This window comes from Taudactylus pleione, unplaced genomic scaffold (assembly GCF_031769625.1).
Source record: "Taudactylus pleione unplaced genomic scaffold, aTauple2 ptg000641l, whole genome shotgun sequence".
Classification (NCBI taxonomy): domain Eukaryota; kingdom Metazoa; phylum Chordata; class Amphibia; order Anura; family Myobatrachidae; genus Taudactylus; species Taudactylus pleione.
The window spans coordinates 366,745-390,786 of record NW_028285043.1 but is presented as its reverse complement, the minus strand read 5'-3'; the positions used below and the strand labels follow the sequence as shown (position 1 = coordinate 390,786).

At 43.6% G+C, this 24,042-nt stretch overlaps 1 protein-coding gene across 1 annotated transcript in view; it reads left to right on the top strand.

Moving 5' to 3' along the window:
• Window positions 1-6,660: 6,660 nt before the first annotated feature.
• The window catches only part of LOC148479047 (small integral membrane protein 7-A), a 28,919-nt gene continuing 11,537 nt past the window's right edge, over window positions 6,661-24,042 (top strand). Inside the window, exons 1-3 of the mRNA XM_088455021.1 lie at window positions 6,661-6,771; window positions 10,977-11,018; window positions 11,377-11,429. Coding sequence (XP_088311147.1) covers window positions 6,746-6,771; window positions 10,977-11,018; window positions 11,377-11,429 — 121 coding nt within the window. The 5' untranslated portion in view covers window positions 6,661-6,745. The remainder of the gene's footprint in view (window positions 6,772-10,976; window positions 11,019-11,376; window positions 11,430-24,042) is intronic.

Genomic DNA, 24,042 nt, shown 5'->3' with positions numbered 1-24,042 from the left:
AGATGGATCAGACACACTGAGAATGAAAGGACATTTTTGCACAGACAGCTGGGCCATGTTGCAAGGCTTCACCACTTGGATGCCGACATGGAATCAGGACTGGCAAGTCCACAGCAAAGTTATCTGGGGTGGCACTACTCTGTGCATTCGTAGGCCTGTGTCCGTGAGCCATCTCAATGCCCACGCTGGACTAGATGGCAATACAGTTACGGATGTACTGGTTCAAGACAGAACAGTGGCGCTTACCCCTGGAGAGCGAAGAGAACTGTACAATCTGGGAGAAATGGCTCATGTGCAGTGTGGAGAAATGGCTCATGTGTGCTGAGGAGCAGAAGACAACTATACCTGGGCCCAGAGAAAATAAATTCCCATGACACAGTTGCTGGCAAGAAACATTGTGGAGAAATGCAAAACTGATCAGCTGTGGAACTACAAGTAAAAGCAAATAAAAGACATGGGCTCTATACACAGAGGAGAAAGAGCAGGACAGGTGTGGCAGATAGCTTTTATTGACCCTGTGCCCACTGGACGTGGGGGAGTCAATTCTGCTGCACTGCGATGGACACCTACTACCTTATGGTGATTGTCGCTCAGCCTCTGTACATGCTAATACATATGCCCATAGTCTGAATGGTGAAATTCATTGCAGACGCAGCACTGACTGTGCAAAGACTTGTGAAACTATGAAGCTGATGTCACATTAAAGCAAAGCCTTCTTTCCAACCATGGACAGAGACAATGCAGAAAACTGTCATGTTTGACAACAAACAATTGAGAAGCTTTAAACAAACACAGCATAGAGTACACTGGAGGGTCATTTGTATTTTCTTACTATCCACAAACAGCAGAGTGTGAATGTGTGAATGTTTTGTTTAAGAGAACTGTACATTTCTATGTTACATATAGATTAGATATTATAGTAGGAAATATACATCTGTTTATTACAGTATAGCAGCTAATTAAATAAAATGTTTATTTCTGTTTATTTAGTTAAGATTAAGTAAGGGTTAAGGTGTAGATTTTGTTGTTAAGCAAATACACTGAGACAGTTAAGTTGAAAGAGTACATCTATAGGACTGATGTATTATATTGTATTAGATATTGAGACTCACCCTGATTTTCTTTCTTTTTCAGGATATGTTATCAAGAAAAATGACGTCCCTCATGTTTATTCCGGGATTTTGATACAGAAGCTTTCTTGTGATATTACTGTATATCAGAGACTATATTACAGTGCCAAGGACAACAGTGAAAGACTGTTAAATTGTATGGATTCATCCACAGTGCAAGGGTGGGGAGATACGGACTTTAAATCCATTGGAATGTGGTGTGATTCTCACACAGGACAATTACCATCGAGGACTCAACGTGTTTTATACATGTGTGTTTACCTGATAATGTGTATTACCTTAGTACATTATAAGATAAAAGGGTGCCCAGTAAAAAATACCACAAAAGTATTGTGGTATGTGAGGGAAATAATAAAAGGTGGGCAGAGGAGATTACCTGAAGGATATTATTTTGTATGTGGACATCAGGCATATAAGTTTTTACCATGGGGAGGATCCGGTAGCTGTACTATGGCCCGGTTATCACCTGCAACATGGATTCAGAAGAAGTTAGATGTAAAAATAATGCCCACTCATATGATGCATAAGAGGCTTTGAAACAGAATAAAGAAAGGGCTAATGATTTGGTCTTCATACCTTGGTATAAGAAGATGGGTATGGCTTTAACTCTCTATGGGTTACAAGTTGAAAATGCACATAATATAGAGGCATTGGCCCGGTTATTTGACAATGTAACTGATAACATTTTATATGTACTAGATATAACAGCTGATACTTTACGGTATCATGTTAATTAAAATATTGAGACAACATCAATTGGTTTTGGATTATCTGACAGCAGCTCAAGGAGGTATGTGTCAAATAGTGGGTCCCGCATATTGCAGACAATTTTAGTGACCCTATAACAGCACATATTAAGGAAGTACATAAGTTAAAGGAAGAATTTAGTAAAGCTCATAATGACCCAGAGTATGACCTAGATAGTATAGGATGGCTATCCTGGCTAGATCCAGCTAATTGGTTCTCTGGGATCAAAGGGTGTTTCATGGGAATCTTACATTTAATAGGATATATTTTAATAATGATTTTAGCAATATATTTGGTGAACAAATGTGGTATATGGTTATTAGGAAAATTTTGTTCTAGTGTAGAAAATGTTAAATCATATCCTGTTAAGATGATAACTAATACAGGAGAAATTTGGAAGGTATATGGTGCAATATCACCTGAGAGCAAGGGTGGAGTGTAACAGAAGTGACAAAAATTGAGTTTTCAAGCCATTTTGATGTTCAGTGTTCTCAGTCGGTTTTGCAATATATACAGATTGTGACACAGTCTAATATATGTCAATATGTTTTAGAATGCTAACTAGTTAGCTATTACAAATGTAATGTTATGAGACAACATATACTTAAGACTGCGTCAACATGGTTTTACCTTCAACTACGCACCATAAATGTACTCAATTTCTAAGACAACAGTGCCCCCTACTGTCTCAATCTACTTGGGTGTATTGCAAAAGATGACCTTTATACCTTTTAAAATGCCTATTCAGGAGTTTTGCCCTCAGCATCTAGCCTATATTAGCTGTACTGTGTCAGTGTGGAAGGAGCCTTATTCCTGGAACCACACTGACTGCAGAAGTGCCAGGAGATCCCGTTTGAATGTAATACAGTCTCTAGATGCTGAGAGAAAGGCTCCTGGATTTTGCTGATGTGATTGCTGTATCTACTGAATGAATCGACAATTGTAGCTAAGTATATTAAATTTACACTTTTATATTCATTTTGTTTGTTTAAGTATCATTTCTGGGAATCCACCCATCTGGGATCTTTTAGATTGAACCCACTTGTAACATTTGGCGATGCGCGTCCCCGCCGTCGTACATCGGCATCGTAGATCTTATGGAAAATCCATAAGATCTGCGATCCGTCATGCTGTTAGATAGGGAAACGAAACATCTTGTAAGATGCATTGTTTACCATTCACAGCAGCATGTGATGCATCGGGCTGATTTTTAAAACGTACCAAGGTATAGTACACTTTCAAATCTCCCCGTGTATAGGCCATAGACACCGCTGGGTGTGTCATGAAGTGCACATGCAGTGAGTGCCTGACAGTGACACTGTGAGACTGACTGTACACAGTTACCAATAGCTGCAGCAGCCAGACACCCCAGCAGCCAACCAGGGTTCAGTGAGAGAAGCACCAGTGACAGTGAGCCAGGGGTGGGACTGTCCTATGTATTGCAGCTGATTGGCTGACCAGACTGTCTTTCACTCTGTCAGCCACCACCCCCAGCAGCAGCATGCACGCAGCAGTAGTAGCCCAGTCAGTGTTTTGTACACTCTTCTTAAGTTGTAGTTGAATATAAAACAAGGAGAGAGCAGCTGGCAGCTCAAAGCAGTGAAAGCACCACACTGTCACAAAAAAAATAAAAAACATTGGAAAAGCATCGGGGGAGAAATCTTGCGATGGTGATGAAACATTGGATCCTAAACATTGCAGGGTTGAACATCGAAACAATTTGACCGATGTTTCCGATGAAACATCATATGATTCCCATCCCTACTTCACAGAGGCACTATCAGAGGTGCCAAGAGAGGGGGGGAGGGATGGGTACTAATTACTTGGGCCCGGGCTTGTTGGGGGGGCCTAGGTCCTATGCCGCCCACCCTTCCTCCCTCCTACCTGTTGTTGCTGTGCTGCAGTGGGAGACTACTTCCACAGAGCAGCAGTCTCCTCTCCTCTGCCTGTGGGGGGGGGGGAGTGATCACAATGATCGTGCCCCCCCTGTATTTGCGCCGGGCTAAGGGGCTCACAGCGTCCTCCTCCCCAGTGCTGCAATAGCGGTTTATTGTTTTCTAAGGGGATGTGGCCGTGCCTCCAGCAATTAGGCCACACCCCCGATAGTAACGGGGCCTGGGCTGGCTCTCTATGGCTCTGGGCACTATTGCTTGACTACAGCCACACCAAGAGAGTAAGTGAGGGGCGGGTACTAATTACCCTGACCTGTCAGCAGCCTTTCTCTCCAGTCCAACACACACTGCTTTGTGCTGGGCTACAGTGGGGCTAGTGAGGCTGCTGCTGCTGAGCAGCAATCCCCTCTGCCAGCGCAGAGTTTGGGGGGAGCTATCACACTGATCATGCCCCTCCCCTCGATTTGCCCCTGGCTGAGGGGTTTAGAGCACCCCCTCTCCAGTGCGCACACTGCAATTAGTTTTTTAAGAATTTTTTTCCACACCTTCCAAGATTAGGCCAAGCTACCTGAAAATAACCGGGACCATGCCGACTCTCTACAGGCCTGCTTGACTATGCAATACTGATATCACAGAGGCTCTATTACTGCCTATGCAGTAATAAATATTAACATCAGAAAGGCAGTATTGCTTGACGATACAGTAGTAAATACTGACATCACAAAGACACTATTGGTAGACTATACAGTAGTAAATTCTGCCAACACAAAAGAATGTTGCTGCTTTGACCATAGTAACTACTGACATCACAAAGGCACTATTGCTCAACTATACACCCATCAGTATTAACATTATAACCAGGGCTGGCTCCAGGGGTCTGAACACCCTGTGCCGGCCCGTTACTATGCGCCCTTTATTGGGGGCCTCATTACCATATGCCACGCCCCCAAGTGACATTATTTGGAGGTGTGCCCGCATGGCACGCCTCCAAATAACGTCAGGCTGGGGATAAAGCCCAGCCCTCCGTCACTGGCTGGGGTTCCCCCAGCCCTCTCCCATTAGTGAATGGATGCCGCGCGCATGCATTCACACTCTGGGGGTCCGACACCGCTGCGGCGGTGGGGGTCCCCAACCTCCCGACTTGACCACCCGCGGGCCACCTCGGCCCACGGGAACAGCGGGACAGTACTGTCCCGCAGAAATCGGGATGTTGGGGAGGGGTGCGCCCTCTATGGGTGGCGCCCATGTGCCACCACACTGGTCGAACACCCCTAGAGCTGGCCCTAATTATAACCACCAGCCTAGTACTATGTAGGTCCCCCTCGTGCTACCAAAACAGTTCTGACACTTTGAGGCATGGACTCCACAATATGTCTGATGGTGTTCTATGGTATCTATCACCAAGATGTTCGCAGCAGATCCTGTAAGTTGCGAGGTGGGGTCTCAATGGCTCTGGCTTGTTTTCCCAGCACATCCCTCAAATGCTCGATTGGATTGAGATCTGGGGAATTTGGAGGCCAAGTCAACACTTTGAACTTTGTCATGTTCCTAAACAATTATTAAACAATTTCTTTGCAGAGTGTCAGGGTGCATATTCCTGCTGAATAAGGCCACTGACATCAAGGAATACTGTTGCCATGAATGGGTGTAATTGGTCTGCTACAATGTTTAGGTGGGTTGTAAATGTTAAAATAATATCCACATGAATGGCAGTACTCAAGGTTTTCCAGCAAAACATTGCCCAGAAATTATACTGCCTCTGCCAGCTTGCATTTTTCTCATAGTGGCATAACTAGGGGGAGTCGAGCGGGGCACATGCCCTGGGCTCTGGCGGACCTAGCAGCAGGGAGGGTGCTACCAGCCAGGTCAGTGCGGTCCGTGGCACTACACACTAAAACAAACACACCGCTGCCGGGTAGTACATTCACTGACAGTGAGTGTACTACCCGGCAACGGTGTGTTTGTTTTAGCAGCCAATAAGAGTCAGATTCTTATTGGCTGCTGCACCCAGGGCCGGCGCAGGGCTGGAGCTAACTTATGAGCTCCACCTTCCAGCTCCTGCAGTGGTTGAAGGGATAGACATCATGACGTCTCTCCCATAGTGCCGTGTGGGACCGGAGGAGCGACGGCAGCGGGCACTGGAGCGGACATTCGAGTAAGTAGTTTTGTGTTGTTTTATGTGTAAGGAGCACTACTACAGAGGCACTTCATAAGGGACACTACTACTGGGGGCTTTGCCTAATGGGCAGTATTACTTGGGGCATTTAGGTGCATACAGAATGGAATGTTCCCAAAGTGATGAGAAATGGTGGCGTCATGTTGACAGGCCCTTTTTTTCAGTAGCCATGCCCCTTGTGACATGTGACCACACCCACTTAAGCATGCGCACGCAGCTGGGGGGGCGCCATTTTTTTTACGCTTGCCCTGTGCACCAAATACCCAGGATACACCACTGCTCATTCTGGTGCCATCTCATTATTATATATGATCTTTACCATTACAAATTACACAGCACATATGCACGTCATCTATTAACGGCGTCTGATGAGCAGTGCAACGGGTGAGAGGGGGCCACTTTGACATGCAAACTTGTCCCTGCCTCCAGCTCACAAAAGTTAGGAGGTAAGCCCTAGTACAAATTGGGCAGGTTCCCAGCACACAATATCACAAATAATAGACTAGAAGCACCAGAAAACTGCACAGCTAATCGCAGTGAACATAGATCTGTCTTCAAACTCCATGTCATTAGCCACTACTACTAGTCTCTAGTCTAGACTAGAGGAGCGACTGAGTGTGTGACCTTAGACTAGAGAGAAGCCAAGAGCCAACCAACCAACCCGGCCAGCAAAAGGGCGGCGGTCACATGGCACAGTGATGTCACAGTTGTGAGCCTGATCACGTGACTTTGTGACGTTACGAGGATCGCTTCAAAATAGGAAGTGGTTGCTGCTGCCTGGCGGCGGCTGATGTGGCAGGATGATCGGGGACCTGCTGCTGTTCGGGTGAGAGCACGGGTCCGCCCGGGGGAAAGAGGGGGGTCACGTAGTCACCTCACAGCTTAGCTCCCTGCCAGGCGTCACCTGTGCGCAGCAGCCCCACTGTCGTAGTGGTACGGCCAGTCTCAGTGGCACCCAACCCTGACACCTATACAGCGCTGCTATATATACATGCGTTTCGGTAAATGTGCACCTCCATTCCGTACCGAGCATTCCGGTGGCTGCGTGTGTGTGCTTAGTGCTGCTGACAGTGTCCGCATGACCCCCCCTATCTCCCTCTTTTGCAGGATGTGGCTGTTTACTTAAGGTCACAGTAGTCAATATAGTTGTTTTCCATCTGTTTTACCTTTTTTATATAGTAATTGTAGTTAGTGTTATTCAGTAGCTTACAGGATAATCATGACGTTTAGGGGGCTATTCAATTGTTTGTTTATGTTGCAGTAATTAATGGGCGCCCAATGTTGCAATTCAATAGTTTTGGGCGCTCATTATTGCACTCTTCGCAGGTATTTAGCCCGGGTTTAGCCATGTAAAATGGCTAAACCAGTCTAAAGTCCAGGTTAAGGTGCCCAAAATCTAAGCCTGATCTGTTAAATGCTTGGATTCAGTGGGCGGAATTCAATTGTTTTAGCGTGCCCGATCTCCCGCCTAAAGTGTCGGGAGATTGTGGGGCGCTATTCAATTGATGATGTTTATCGTACTGATTGCGCCCTTAGAAGTCAGGTTTAGCCACGTAAAACAGCTACACCTGACCAAAGTGCTGGGCGCAATCGCGAAAAGTGCTGTTTTGGCACCCGGGTAATTTTTTCGCCTGTTTCAGCTCTCATCCCCCTGGGGGTGCGAGCTGAAATGGTGCGCCAGCAGCTGATCGCTCCTGACAGGAGCAACAATTAATTAGCTCCAAACAAAAAAATGGCAGCTGCTCAATCAATCTGGTAGCACTTTTACAGGTGCATGAAAGGGAGGGGTCATACCAAGTAGAAAAGAGAGGGGGGTTTAACCCCCTATTGTTCCTCAGCACACTGAATTATACTAGCAACAATATATGAACACTATATGGTAATAGAATTTCAGAGGTATTAGTTGCATGCATTTGCAAATACATGGGATGCTGCTAGGCCTCGTCAAGGCTTCTCTGTCACTAGCAGTCCCTACACTAAACTGTTCACGTCCGGGGCGCAGAGCACCCCAAAATAACGTCCAGCCCAGGACCCCCCAGGGCATCACACGAAAAATGGAAAAAGAGTCACAGTGCAGTGTAAAGTATAGAAGTGTGCAAGTAATTACTAAGTGTTAAGGGGTTAAAATGTATGTGAAAAATTACATGAATAATAAACAAACATAAAAAGGTGATGTGAAAAGTAACTATGTGTATTAAGTGGTGATGCCCTCAGGAGGCCCAGCCAGAGCAGCCTCGGGGGCCCTACGCCCAAACGCTCACCCCAAATGTAATGTATGCCAATTAAAGCCTCATAATAAAGGCACATATATATTTTTGGCAAATGTAAGGCCTCATGATAAAGGCACATAGATAAATGCATCTGAATTGAGAGCCAGCTTACCTGGGAGTCACCCCTGGGAACTCCAACTAGCACTACTAGAACCAGCATGCCCTGCTAATGGTGCAGTGTAAACGGTGCAACCTGGGTTATCTGACCTGGGTCATGCCTAAAATGAGCTGATTGGTGGTTGTGGGGCATTCACCTCCCACTTTTTATGACCTCACAGGTTTAGCAGGGCAGACCTGAGTTCAGTGTGAACAGAGCTGACCTGGGAGTTACCCAGATCGAAAGTGCAGTGTAAATGGGCCTGACCTGGGTCTGACCAGGGTTGGAACCATGTCCAAAATCCCAGGTCGGACCTGGGTTTTTGGTGGAAAAGAGGTATTATTTACTCTTATCATCATCTGAGTTTTATTAAAAAGAACCTGTCACATTTCAACTGATATTTGTTTTATACCGTGCCTAATGCACTGTTGCAATGCAGATAAATATTTTACTATGAAGCCCAGAAAATGGAGAGTAATAAAGCATTCCTTGCCTGCCAATGTGGGCACAGTGTGAAATGTCATATGCATTCTGCACTATACTTGCTGTGGAGTTGGCTTAATTTACCTGGGATGTAAGAAGACTGTCACCAAGGTTTCTTTTCCAGTTCTAGAAGAAATGAGAACATTAAGATAGCAGTGCATAGATTATAGCCAATTACAGATCAGAAAGAGATTAAATGGAATTCAGTCCCAGTAGTTGATGAAGCTGCTGTTGACCTTGCTGGACATGGGACCACTTCACTGAAAAACTCAACCAACTTTAAGGATATTATAGATAGAAGACTTGGATCAGATTTTAAGAAAATCTGCCGGTTGCTTTAATTTTCAGTGAATGCCCAGTATTAGAAGTTGTCCTGTTTCAGTTACAGGAAGTAAACCCACATGTATGTTGGCATGGATGGATGCCAGGAAATTAAAATTACTATGTGTACTGTATAACCACTTTATGTATATCAATCATGAAAACAGAAACTGTAGAATTGAATAGTGGAGTATATACTTTTTAATTTTATTTTAAAGATTACATCAGGCAGCAACAGTATGGGCACAGTGTGCTACATAATGTTTGTTAAACATGTCAACACTATAGTGATATAAATTCTATCACTTATAATTTAGCTCTGTAATATGACTGTCTTTTATTAGTAGGTTTACATGCTCTGTAATCAGAAAAATTAGATAAAGTCGGTATACATTTGAGTGTGATGTATACAGTGCTCTGTTTCCTGTCCATACTTGCTTATTAAGAAGATTCATAGGGCTATATTTACGAAGCTTCTCTGCGGGTTTCAGGTCAAAAGCATCGCTCACATAAGCGTAAGCCTGGCTTGCTTTACACTTTAAGTACTGGAGTTGAGAACCATTGCTTTAAGAGAAATCTGGAGCAGAGCCATGACGACCAAGTACAGGATTAGTGTTCAATTTACCCACATGTATAGGTAGACAAATAGTGCAAGATTTCACTGTTCAGCTCCTCATTTGTTCATTATCGGCTACTTTTATACACTGGGACTGATTCAGAGGTGGATGCAGTGCCGATATTTGCGCAGTTGTCCGATGTTTTTTGTACTGTGCATGCATACCGATGGTTACTGCCGGCGGTCGAAGAAAGAAGTTGGATGCAGAGAGAGAATTTCAGAGGGTGGTAATTAGACGTGGGGGGGTCTTGTCCAAAGTCGCAATGGCACAAGAAGCCATTTCCGTCGGACATTCTGAGCAACCATAGGCCTCCTCTAATGTCCGATGGTGCAACTATTGTGCATTCGATGGTGCAACTTTTTACGGCAGGTGGGCGTCTTAGTAGGCATTAGCATAAATTCTGTCTTGCCAGCATTTGACCTTTTATTGTTTTACTTGTAGATTGGTTGCCAGGTTGGATTAATACCGACAGTTGGGATGCAGGAGCTTAGAATGCTGGCGCCGGAATCACGTCACCTGTCAAAATCCCGGTGCCGGTATCCCGGCGGGAAGTAGTGTTGTTAGGGGGAGGCTTAGGGTTAGGCACCCCGGGGGTAGGTTGCTAGGTTTAGGCTATGGGGGGGGAGGTTAGGTTCAGGCACTAGGGAGGGAGGGTTAGATTTAGGCAGCGGGGAGGGGGTGGGATACTTACCGACAGGTGTCTGTGTCCTAACCCTGTCAGGATGCCGAAATCAGGATTCTGATCGCCGGCATCCCGCACCCAACCGACGAGGTTATTGTCTTACATGTTTAAATTTAGTTTACATATAATATATGTATCCTCCAAGGCGAGGCAGTTCATGAAACGCTAATGCTGGCCATATCAGCGTGTATGGTCATCTTCCAACCACAGTCCCAGGAGGTCTGGCCCCACTGTCTGAGTGCCGAACTCCAGTTTGGTGACCCACATATGTCGCCAAATTGGAGCAATGACATTACAGCTGCAGAATTCACTGCAAACTGTAGTAAAATAAGACTTAATATGTAGTATGAAGGTTGTTGCTATTTTGATACTTTTTTTTTTTTTATAAAACTTTTTTTATTTATACACTGCTTCCATAGTAAAAATGAAATCCTGTTGTTGCATTGAAAACTCCATGTACTTAACATTGAAGCAGAAGATACTAAATTAGATTAATTAGTTTATCATACATTTTGTTTTGGTTATTCTTTATATGTATTCTCTTTCATTCCACCATGACAGGACACTGCTGGTGAATGCAGGGGCAGTTCTAAACTTCAAACTGTAAGTTTCCATTCTACTTCTTCCACTTTAATATTCTTTCCTCAAGATCAATTTTTGTGAAATCTGTACCTTAATTATCCTAATTAGCTGTGGTTGCTAATATAAATCTAATTATATACCTGTGTCAGTAACTATCCCACTGATATATTTTCATGCATTTCTAATGCCATTAACGTTGTATACTTGTTCGTATCTTGAATTTCTTTGGAAGGCTTTTCAAGTGTTGCACTTATGTTTGTACAATTTATGCTGTTAGCATTGTTACACACTGGTTTGGAATGGCTGCCTGAAATGATAAACAGCTGTAATCTTTCACTTCAACTGACATTTACAGGCGTTCTCTTCCTTTATATCCCAGGAAGAAAAGAGATTCCCAAGGATTTGGAGATGATCCTGCTGTGGCCACCACAGGTAAGTAAGGAAATATCGTTGGAGCTAATGGGCGGAATTCAATTGTTTACGCGGGCCGGATCTCCCTACCACTTTGGGCGTGATTAGCGCAAAAAATGGCAGCAATTAATAGCGGCCCGCGATCTCCTGTCACTTTAGGCAAAGTGACAGGAGATCGCGGGCCGCTATTCAATTGCTGACATTTTTCACGCTAATCGTGCCCAAAGCGGTCGAGTTTAGCCGCGTAAAGCAGCTACCCCCGACCAAAGTGCTGGGCGCGACCACAAAAAAGTGATGTTTGGGCGCCCAAACAGGTCACTTTTCGCACATTTCAGCTCTCAACCCACTGGGGCTGCGAGCTGAAATGGTGGGCTGACAGCTGATCGCGCCCGACAGGAGCAACAATTGAATAGCTCCGTCGGGTGCGATGGGGGCTGGAAACAATTGAATTCCGCCCAATGAATCAATGGCTGCCTTGTGCTGATGAGAAGTACATTATTTCTGGACAGTTGAAAATAAAAGCTGATAATTTCCATGTTCCTGTGATTAAGTTTTCAGTGTACATATATATTTTCTTTAACAATGATCTGCTCTGTTTTTTTTTAATTATTATTGCTTAAAACTAAACACAGGACGTGAAAAAACATCTCAGTAAATTATATGGTTTAATTCTTTAACCATGATTTTAAAGATGAGTTTCTAAGATAGGAAGAGGAAGGCCTAAAGGGTAAGTACATCTTGACAAAAACTTTAAAGTAAGCTCCCGAAAGTCTGCTAAAGAATGAGCATATGTAGTAGAATTGGAATATCCTCTCCTATAGTTTCTATGAGATGTGATTATATAAATCCTTCCTCTTCTCAGTGTATGGAGGTAGAAACTCAAATGGTATACTTGTAATAAGATAAGCTAAGTCCAAACCTGTACAGAGAAAATCAAAGGGATTCATGTGAGACATACAGACTGGGGTGATGAGGGGGGATACTACTTACCCAGGTTGGCTGGAGTCTCCCGACGGGGGCCTGGTCAGTACCACATTGGGCAGGGAAAGGGATGAGCCTGCTACTGCAGCCTCTCTCCCCAGCCCAGCACACGCTGCTGTGTGCTGGGCTGCGGAGGATCCAGGCAGGCAGCAGGAGCCAGTCCTCTCTCTCCCCCTGCAAGTATTATGGGGAGGGGGCAGCAATCGCACTGGTCTGCCCCCTGGGCAAGGGAAACAAATCTTCCCCCCTTCTCAGTGTGCTGCACCACACATTGTATTTTTGTATTAAAAAAAGATGAAATAAAAAAATGGGAGGGGGCGTGACCACGTCTTGACTAGGCCACACCCCTCCCAAGTACCTGAGTCCTTCACTGCTCTTGACGGCCCTGCTTACAGAATGTTTCTCTGATAGAGGTTCTATGAAATGACGACTAACCTTGGCTGTATTGTCTTTGAATTTGGATTCCTTAGCTGAGCCCTATCCTATTTCACAATTAGAGATTGTTTCATCTGAACCCCAGGTTTGTGCTCAGAGCTTTTCAACTGATGTATCCCACTGGCAAGCAGGAGGTGGCTGTATAGTTTAGTAGGATATTGGGCATTTCAATTCCTGGAGCCAGATTAACGGTAATCCTAAAGATTCTAAGGAACATAGGGCCTGATTCATCAAGGAACGCAGTTGCTAATGTGCACGCAATTGGCCGATTGTTGCGTACTGCGCATGCATACACATCACAGAGTGAATGACAAGACGTGCCAATAGTGGCCGATGACGGGGCGTCGGCCGAACGCAGGCATGCCAGTGCATTTGAACGCCGTTGCAGGGGCGTACATAAATTATCTACTAAAATGCCCTATGCAGCCTAAGGCCCCATAGCGTGTGTGGAAGTTAGCCATTTCTGAGTTAGGTCAGACCTTGTGCAAGTGTGTGTTAGGCTGCAGTCTTGCTAAACATTACGGATGTGTGTAAGGTAAAGTGGTCGTCCTTATGTAGTGCAGCGCGGCATATCGATCGCAATGGATTAGCATACTATCGCATTTGAACTGCATGCGTAATGGCTATTGCATTCACAGTTGCGTTCTATAGTGAAACAGGCCCATAGTCCCCCATAAATAAATCGGTTAAATGGCATTGAACAACACAGAGAAAGGTATGTAAAAAAAAAAAAAAAGTGTTTCAGATGAGCAGTAGAACTGGACAAAGCATTTATCTTCATGACATTAAAACATCAAAACCAAGAGAACAGTGGGCCTGATTCAGAGCCGGACGCTCTGACAGAGCGCTCGCTCTGAATTAGAGCCGGTCTTTTTTAGAACGGCCTCCTGGCGAGCGGCCAGGAAGATGGTCGCGATGGGCAAGACCATCACGACCATCGGGCTTGCGACGAGACCCTTGTGGTAGGGTCTCGTTGCCGCAAGCCCCAGAGAGATTTCGACTCTAACAGAGCCGAAATCTCTCCCACTGACATCACTCTTGATGTCAGTGGGGCCACCCCCAAACGGAGGCGTTCACATGGGAACGCTTCTGTTTGGGCAGCCACTCCCCCGGCCCGCCCACCAAAGGGGGCGTGCTGTCACTCAACACAGACAGCACGCCCCCTTTGTTGCGAGACCCGGAGCAACGGAGTGCCCGTCGCTATCTGGGTCTCGCGCACGAGCACGACGGAGCCGGCTCCGTCATGCGCACTGGCACACCATCGACCCAGTTGCGAGCGCACAGAGCTTGCGACCGGGTCTGAATCAGGCCCAGTGTTTGGTCCATTTGTCTTGTCTAGTCCATTATAACCGTTGCTAAAGAGGGCATAAAATTCAGGGGCAGTATCTTGGATAGATTTGCTCAAGAGATCTACATTCCGTTAATATTTCAGCATTGGAAAGGAGATAATGTGTGAGGACAATTGTCCTCCATTGCCATTTTCTTTCCTTACCCATCCTTTTTTTCTGTAACCTAGTCTGAGCAGGAAATATAGACAAGTCTTATTGCTCTGTGGTGTTTTAAGGTGCCTACACACATTGCGATGTGCTCACGATCCTACCTGAGGCACGATTTCCCCTGAACTCTCCCCAGGCAGCTCCCCGGCAGTCGTGGTCATGATTTGGAGTAAAAAATGTCCAATCTGACTTAAGATCTATCGTGCATCCAGTGCATTGTGTCCCAGATTGGCAAATCTGCCCTACAGAACTGCAGATCTGAAGATGCGATGTACGACGAGCGGGGACGCGCATCGTGATCGTGAGTAGAAACCCACTATTTGGGCATATTTTACACAATTTGTCAAAATCGGGCAAATCGTGTAAAAGAATCACCTTTAGACCTTGAAAGAGGGAGGACTATCAGTGTAGACGGAGATCCCCTGGCATTCCCATAAGGTGGCTGAGTGGCCATTTTTTTTTTATTATAAGATGTCTCATTGTTATGTTTCACCTTCTTTTTAACTTGATCCAGTAGCAGCTTTCAAAACCATGTGCATCTTCCAGGTGTTTAGTAGGATTTCAATCATAGCTCTATAAAACTGAAGTGATTCCTTGACCTAGGCTTTAGACAGAAGTTTGTTTTTGTGGTTATAGTCTTGAATGAGACATGTCCTATCTCCTGGCCTAGTATTGGCAGTACTTTAGAACTAAGGACCATGTAATTACCATCCCATTCTCTTGCAGTATGGTGATTATTTATAATGTATGTTTCAACTTTGCTTCGTCTGTTGCCTTGGATGGGAACATTATTTATTAATTTAATTTTCATTTATCATCTTAATAAGCGTAACAAAGTATTAAGATAATACAAAGAGAAACAAATTGAACAGTTGTACATTTCACATCACAAAAGGCAAATGAGTGTCATAGTTATGCACATTTTATAAAGGCTGAAAGAGCAGCATATTCAAGAAACTTAAAATTAAGTTAGAAATGTCAATTTGCAGGCATTGTGGAAATGACTTGTTATTCAATACAAAGAGCAACCTAGGAGATCTGCATGAAAAAGTAAACTTCAAAAAGTGGCAACTGTGATAACAGGACCAATATAGAAGGCTTTTAGTGTAAGCAAAGTATTGGAAGTTTTTAATGTGGTGTTTTTTTTTTCACCCTTTATATGCAATGTTGTAACATTTTCGGGAAAAAACCCCAAAAAAACCCCTTTTTTTCCAAGTTAAAAAACCTATTTCCCATCAGTACAACATCTCTATAAACATGTCCCACATAATTTAACCAATTTTTGAGCTTTTTAGAGAAAATCACCCTAGAAATGACATGTCTTTATTGGCCAAATGATACTATTTAAACCTCCAAAGTACTACTATTATTCACTGGGAGAGATGTACCAGAGGTTCTGCATTTTTTCCCCACTATTTTACCTCAAAATAAAGGCTTTTCTTACCTTTTCGCCTGCTCTCGGAGGTGCTGAGGAATTGAAATGCAAATTAAAATTGTGGTGCGATATTGCAGCAAAAGTGGATCATGGGGCACACATTGCTCCTAAATGATTCACCCCACAAGAAGAAAAAGCAAAAAAGTGGAAGAGAAGAGAAATGGACAGGGGGGTAAAGCATGCTCCTCCATTCAAGGAGGGAGCGTGTGACAATACATTGTTTCTATTTTCTTAATAAACCATCCTTTTGGAGTAGTAGGGTGAAAGAGAGCTTTTCCTGCTCTAATGCCTTTTCTGAGGCCTTAACAATTTGTTTAAAATTTTACATCTCGTCTCTCCTCTTCAGTGTCCATTTTTCTCTCTGGGGACAAGCGACTCAGAGGGTAAGATGTATTATAGTGGCATTCATTGTTCAGCTATAACTCTTCCTGCTTTGTTTCTTTTTTGAGGGGAAGCAGTACCAACGGGATGTAAGAACATCTCGTCTGCCGGAGTGGGGGAGAGAATAATCCTGCCAGAGCCCACAGTGCATTGTCTATTGATGATGCGCTGTGTCTTACCTCGCGTGAGATCTTGCAAGCATTGCGAGATCTCATGTGCAGCCTGGAGCCCAGCAGCTGCTGCAGCCAGAGACAGTGCTGTACCTGCTGTGGTGATGGGGCAACGACAGCTGCAGCTGTTGAAACGGTAAGTGCCACTGACCGTTCATACATTGCCTAGCATATCGGCTCACTATCTTAGATAGCAGCGTTAATAATTACATTAATACATGGGGGAGAAGTGGTATCGGCGCACATAACGTGCACTGATACCACTAAGCCCCAATATCGCTGGTTGATACATCTTGCCCAGAGTGTTCTGTTAGTCAGTGATCTAAGGATTTTATAATATTTAGCTCTGGTCCTGCTTAATCTGGTATTTGTGAGATGTTAAGCAGTCTGTTTGATTAGGGTTATGATTTGTGAAGATATCTAGCTGTAGCTATGGATGGGGGCTCATTATGGTCTATGTGTGACCCAGAAAACTATTTATCATTTGTAGTAACAGTATCTGAATCTCTACGGGTGCCGCCTTATTCCTAAAATACTGACTGAGGGTCAGAGCCGTAACTAGCCTTTTTGGTGCCCTGTGTCAGAGCATTGGTGCCCCCCTCATTTTTCACAGGGGCATAATGCACCCTAAAAAGGGTCACAGCCTCATGGGGAAGGGCCAGGGAAGAGATAGGAGAGGCCAGGAGATGCTGGGGATGAAATAAGAGGAAGCTACAAGCAAGAATGATAATAAACAGAAATTTGACAGGCCCAAACAGCGCCCCCTGACCTGTGGTGCCCTGTGCGATGGCATCGGCTGCACTACCCTAGCTACGGCCCTGCTGAGGGTTTTTAGAATGCAGTGCCCCCAAGCCGACTTTTAGGGGCAGGGAGGGGGTGACGCCAGCCTGTGTTCCCGGAAACGGGGGTGCATCACTCTTGTTTCCTGGAAGTGCCAAGGCCAGGATCTGCATCTGAGGATGCAGATTTCCTAGCCTCGCAAGCTTGCTCAGCTTCAGCTTACTCAGATGGCTGATGTTGATCCAGTTTTTTTTTATATATAATAGTCAATTTTTTCCAGACCGGTAGGTGTGTCCAATGAGTGCCTGATGGGGCATGTTGTATATTGAATCCCAATAATTGCTCCTTGCTGAGCAATTATGTTATGCAGACGGGTCCTGGCAGCATAACAATATTGTATAACATTGCCTTCAGCCTATGAGTATAAGGTGTACATGGAACATGCATTCTGTGTTTAGACTTGACTACCATTCCCAAGATATCTCATTATAGTATGCAAGTATTCCAAATATGGAAAAATCCAAAATACTTCTGGTCCCAAGCATTTTGGATATGGGAGACTCAACCTGTATATATAAAAAGGGTCCGGCACTCGTCCACAAATAATCAAATAATGAACAATAATGCATTGGTGCCTTCCAAAGCAATAAGCAAATATATTCACCATTCTGTGTAGTAAGTGACACACACACACACACACACACACACACACACCCACCACCGATGCAAGTACAAGCTGGTCGGCGCCAGTCTTTATTGTACAATGTCAGAAATATAAAGAAAACATAAATCCTAGCCCTGTCGGGGCACTAACTTCACAGGTAGTTCCCTCACTGCCAGAACCTGGCAGGGCCTAATGCCCTCGCCAGCAACAAAGCACAGCACAGAACTTACAGATAGGTTTTCCAAGTGTCTCTGAGCAAACTCCCCGTCTGCTCTCCCAGGTGAGACAATCAGCCCTAAACACACTAGGCTTATATTGGCCACTCTCAACTAACAAGCCTGTTACCAGGCTGCGAGAACCAAAACCTGGAGTGGCCGTGGGTGGAGCCCTCCCTCTCCTCTCACCCACAACCCCCAGGTCCCAAACCGGCTTTTCAAAAAGCCGAAACTCAAGCCTGCTACACTGCAGACTTTCTCCTGGGGATTTTAAACACATAGGACAGGAATCTGGGATAAATGTCCCTGTCACAGACCACTTTACCAGTGATCCTATAACAAAATATAAATATATATATAATGATTTTGTCTGTTTTACCTCCCAACAACTCATCAATCCCATCCCTTATATAATATATTTAATTATTTTGTATTACCCCCCTTATGTAATATATTTAATGATCTTCTCTACCCCCTCACCCCTTATATAATATATTTAATGATCACCCCCACCCTTTATATATGTATTCGTCTTCTATTCCCCCCCCCTCCCCTCACCCTTTATGAAGTTAATGATTCTATTATATATTTCATGATCCCCCCCCCCCCCATATCTGTACAGTTTTAGGGGTCTATTTACTAAACCTTGAATTGAGATAAAGTGAACGGAGATAAAGTACCAGCCAACCAGCTCCTGCCATTTTTCAAACACAGACTGTGACATAGCAGTTAGGAGCAGCAGGTTGGTTGGTACTTTATCTCTGTTAACTTTATCTCCATCCAAGGCTTAGTAAATAGACCCTTAGTCACTAACCTCTACTGACTGGTGTGGGCTGGGTTCAGCTCAGTCCCCTTAACATTATTACTTGTCAGGCAGCTCCAGCCTCCCTCTCATCCTCTTCTTCTTGGGGGATGAGACGTCTCATCCCTGAGTGTCTGTTGTCAGTGCCGTCGTCACCGCTCGAGGATGGGAGCATGTGGGGACAGGGACAGCAGGTGCCAGGCCAAGACCAGTTAGAAGATCCTATGTAGCCAGGTAAGACCAGTAGGGGCCGTCTTCAAGCGTGCCGGGAAAGGAGCTGTGATGGAGGGTGTCACCAACCCCAGCTGACACTATGTGGCCGTAGCTCATTCCCCTGCCCGGTGCCGCTGCATCAGCCCATTGCTTGGATGACTACTTCACTCCTGGCTGTGGATCCGCCATTGCTTTTGAAGAAAGAAAATTATTCACATGCAGGCATCATTAGATACTCTGCTATAAAATTAATCTAACCAACTGAGCACCAGGGACTTCAGTTTCAACAAGGCACACTTTTAGTTTAACAATTTATAGGGCAAACTCAACAATATTGGACACTTCCTACTTTTTCCTTCCCCATAATTTTTATAATAACATTCCCTATAACCTACCTAGCTGTTTTAATATAACCACTCCCTACCTTTTTACTACTCCAATGTCAAACTGGTTCTAATTGCCACCAGGCAAGATGCACCTGGCAATGCATATTATAATTACAGATACAGTATGTAATTATCATTATCTCTCCTATCCAATTAGTCTTTGAATTTGAGGTTGGGGAATGCAATTTTGCACAGACTATAACAAACTGTATAACGCAATAGATCTGTACAAAAGCAGTTTTTCTCTATGCATCAATAAGTGGATGTTCTGCGGATAAGATGTAAGCATGCTTAACATAATCCTATTGGGAAAATATCTCTTGTATGCTCATGAGGGTGTGTGCCTAGGGAATAGTTATCATTTCATGTTTGTAGTATACTGCTACTACCCAGAGAGAAGTCTTTGTACAACATTTTATCTTATTAGGTATATTTGGTATATGGTAATAATACATAATTAAATTGTTAAATGTGTTTATTGCTTTGCAGGCAGTATGTATAATCTTACTAAGAGAAGAAAAAGTGTGCAGCCTTCCTCCATTAGCACACATGCATTAGCAAAGAAGAAGAATTACTATTCTAACTTCCATCTTGTAGTGTGCCATTGCTGAGTAATGCTACATTAAAAAGTCATAAGCCTGTAAAACATTTTATTTGCCATTTAGTGTAATGTAGCCTGCAGGTGAATCTACTGCATTTGTCAGCCAAATGCTTTCTAAGAGAGGAAGTCCACATGTCATCTACAAGCTATAAAAAGGTACTCACTGGAAGCTACCACCTTCTATGGCCAGGATAAAAATGGATGCTAACAATCTCATAAAAAATTGGATTATTAGGAGACAAACAACATTTTTTTTATTTTTTTTTGCTCTGTTCCTCTCTCACTAAAATCCACTAAAGTACCAGCTGTAGCTATTGTCATACATTCAGCAATGCCCTCTTCATTGAAAGAACGAGAATGGCTTCCTTTAATATGGACTTGGCATCCCAGGACAAAATAATGATTTATATGATTTTATTTAGTTCAGTTACACTGATGTGGTGTTTGCATTAAGTCAATGCTGTCCAGGTATTACACTATGAAGGCATGTCTGTTCTAGCTTATTGGCAGGCAGAATATTGATCAAAAAATCTACAGAGCTTTCAGAGAAGCTGGATCATTCCTGAAGGATGTGAGAATGCTGATCATGTTTTGTTCTTGTTTGTATTGGATCTCCTCCATGTTTTATTTCATTGTCTATTCCCTTCTTGTATTAAGGCGGGTATCCACTTATAGATATACAAACGAGAGCACGATTACGACATTGCTGTCGTGCTCTCGTTTGTATATCTAGTGATGTGCCTAGGCTGAATGTTAACTCGTTCAGTCCAGGCACATCCCTCATCCCTGCACATGCTGAACCTGATGAGATCGTCAGGTTGACCAGCATGTACGGGCGATGTCGGAAACGACCAGCGGGCACGCACATTGCTGGTCACTTCCGACCCAAACATGCACAATGCATGCGCGATTTGCAAGCAATTGCACGATAACGGCGTCGTTGTCGTGCAATCACTTGGATAAATCGCTAAGTGGATACCCCCCTTTACTTTTACTCTTTTATATAATATACAGACCGTATTTGGTACATACCCTAAACTGCAGTAACCATCCAAAAGTGACAGGATATCATTTAAAAGTCTAATGTGCTCTTTGTTCCTTAAAGGATGCCTGGGAGAAGGTACACATTAAATTTGTAACTAGTCACACTGGTGCTGAGCAAAAAGATTTATACAGACCATAAGTTATCTTGTCTGTGTTGCCCTACATTCCACAACCTCACGGATTTGTCAGATTTGTTCAAGAAGGTTCTCTTGGTCACAAAGGCTGCAAGTTGTTCTGTTTATCTATATAGTGCCTACAATTTATACACAACTGTACAGAGAAACCCACTGAAACGCAGGGAGAACATACAAATGTCCCACTGACAGGGCCCTGCTGGGGAATTGAGCTTGTGACCCCAGTGGTGTGAGGCAGTAATGCTAATCACTTTGCAGCCATACTTGCCCAGGTGACTACACAGGCCTGTATTAAATATGCAAACTGAGACTACAACACTGAGAGATTATCAACAAATTCAATTGTACAGTTACCAGCTTTTGAAATATTACAAGTTATTGCCACATATATGGAAAAGTAAAATTCCTTAAAATGCCCAATCCCCCAGGCAAGGAGAGGATAATATATACTATCTTATAAATTGGTGCACAATGTCATACCCTATTAACTAATCTTCATGTGCAATCTACCAATATGCAGCTTATACTTTTCATGTACAGTAGTGATGTAGCTTCTTTTCAACAGTCACTATGCAAAGAAAAAGGATTATGCTGTCCACAGTTCTAGTTTGCAGCTCACTTTCTGTGCAACGGTTGAAAATAAGGGAAACTAATTAGCAGTATAACTGCCAGTAGTTGTCCCCAGTAATGTTGTGAACCATGGTGAAACAATCCCACTCATTTCAGATGCAAGGATTCAGTTTTCCAGGTGCTCTTGCATTAGCTCCATGTCTTAGTGAAAGAGAATAGACCACACATCTGTCCAGCCCAATGTTCTGCTGTGCCCAGTCTGTTTTTTTTTTTTTTATTTAAGGGGGCAGGTGAGATTGCCACATGTATTGGGGATATGTAGCTATAACCTAATGCAGGATTGCAGTCCCTATTATTCTCCATGGGAACTGTGTCTGGCCTGTTTACCAAGTTCTGCACAGAACAGCATTTCAGAGCTCGGCCTTGTTGGCTGACATAACTTCAGAGCTCGGCCGTGTTGTGCCTATGCAGACCTTTTCATGTGATCCCTTTCCCGCAGCCTCTGTCGTCCGCTTTAAGATTTCGCAATATGACACTGCAACGTGCAAAAGGCAGTGAAGTGATATCGATCACTTCACTGCCAAGGTCTTCGCAGGGAAAGCATGATCTTACAAGGGGCTGTCCCTGCTAGAGCATTTTTCTACATAGGACCTAAGGTAAAAGAGAGTAATAAATGTGTGGATATGGACTGAAGAAAATTCAGTGGCATACCCCAAATATAGATACAATGACCCCCTAATGTCCAGCAAACTCCCAGATTTGAGTAAGACTTCCCACACGCCCATGAGCGATGCAGTGCCCCCACAAGGGTAGCATCACTGGGTAGCCAAAAGCATGATGATGAAATGATCCCTGTCATACACCTTGTTCCACAAACTTGGTTATGCACGTGATCTGCCATCCTTCATATCTCTTCTCATCTCTCAGAAAGGAGGCACGCAAAGTGTGCATATAGGCATGCCATCACCTGAGAGGCTTTACAAGATAACTCTAATATAGACATGTACTTTCGGGTAGCGCAAAGCAAGATAAAATAACAAAAATATACTTTTCTCTGTTCCCCTCAATCCTCCATTCTGGTGGGTACCTTGGTGGTCATAAATGCCCAAGCAGATCTTAATACAAATTGAAAAGATATGACAGTGCTGCTAGAAATTTGAAAAACACGCCCCCCCAAGCAGGAGAGTGTTGCATGCTCAGACCATTATAGCCAGCAGGGGGAGTTGTTGTAACCCGAAAAATTGTGAATACCACAAATGTAAGGTGCTGCCTTTGTGTTGTGTACACAATACTCAAAAGTTCAGTAACAAATTGGCAATAAACCAGCATAATAAAATATACACGCATATAGTGAAAATGCTGCCGCATACACTGGGTAGTCTCCCAGGAAAGATATCAAAAGAAACAAGCCTAAAAGCAATTTTAAGAAAATGCGGCACATGCAATGCAATGTAAATTAACTGGAAAAGTATTACCAAAAAATATATCAATTAATAAATAAACAAAAATAAATAAACAAAGCTGTCTGTGACGGAAACGCGTGTTAGGCTGATAACCAGAGATTTGCCCTTTATTGGACCTTTTTATTACCTACCATCTTGGATTTGAGACTTTGTTTCATCAAAAACCGGAGGATTACATACAAGCAAAGCCTTGCCGGAACCCTACCATTTGAGAGCATTCTACAGCCAAGGGACTGCACAAGCTGCAGGTTATTCCAACCCTGCTGGATTTCTAACATTGCACCCTATAGGACTGAGAAGGCACCCAGTAATTATATTTAGAGCCCCCACTGACTATTTACAACACTTTTGTAAAAGATGGATGGGTCCCTTATCTCTGGTGTTTTAAAATACCCATTTTACAGTATTTCTTCTGAATACTATGTACATAACCGTATAATCGTGTTTGTTATAACATTTGATTATGCATATTAAACTTGCTTTTTATATATTTGCATAGGTCGCTCACACAGTATTTGTTTGTTTTTGTTTATTAATTGATATATTTTTTGGTTATACATTTCCAGTTAATTTACATTGCATTGCATGCGCCGCATTTTCTTAATATTGTTTTTTGGTTTTGTTTCTTTTGGACTTTTTGTAAAAAAAAGGATTAGGGGAGCAGAGGTGCTGTAAGTAAATTGGAATTATTTTATTTCTTTTAATAAAATTCACCTAGGACAACATTTTACTTTTGGATGTAGTTATTCTTCAAATGCGAGTCACGGGACTTGGGTGTTTTTGTCAATATACAGACATGTATGCAGATATTATTTTTGTCCTATAATTTCAATGAGATGGCATTCAGTCAAATTTGATATGGGC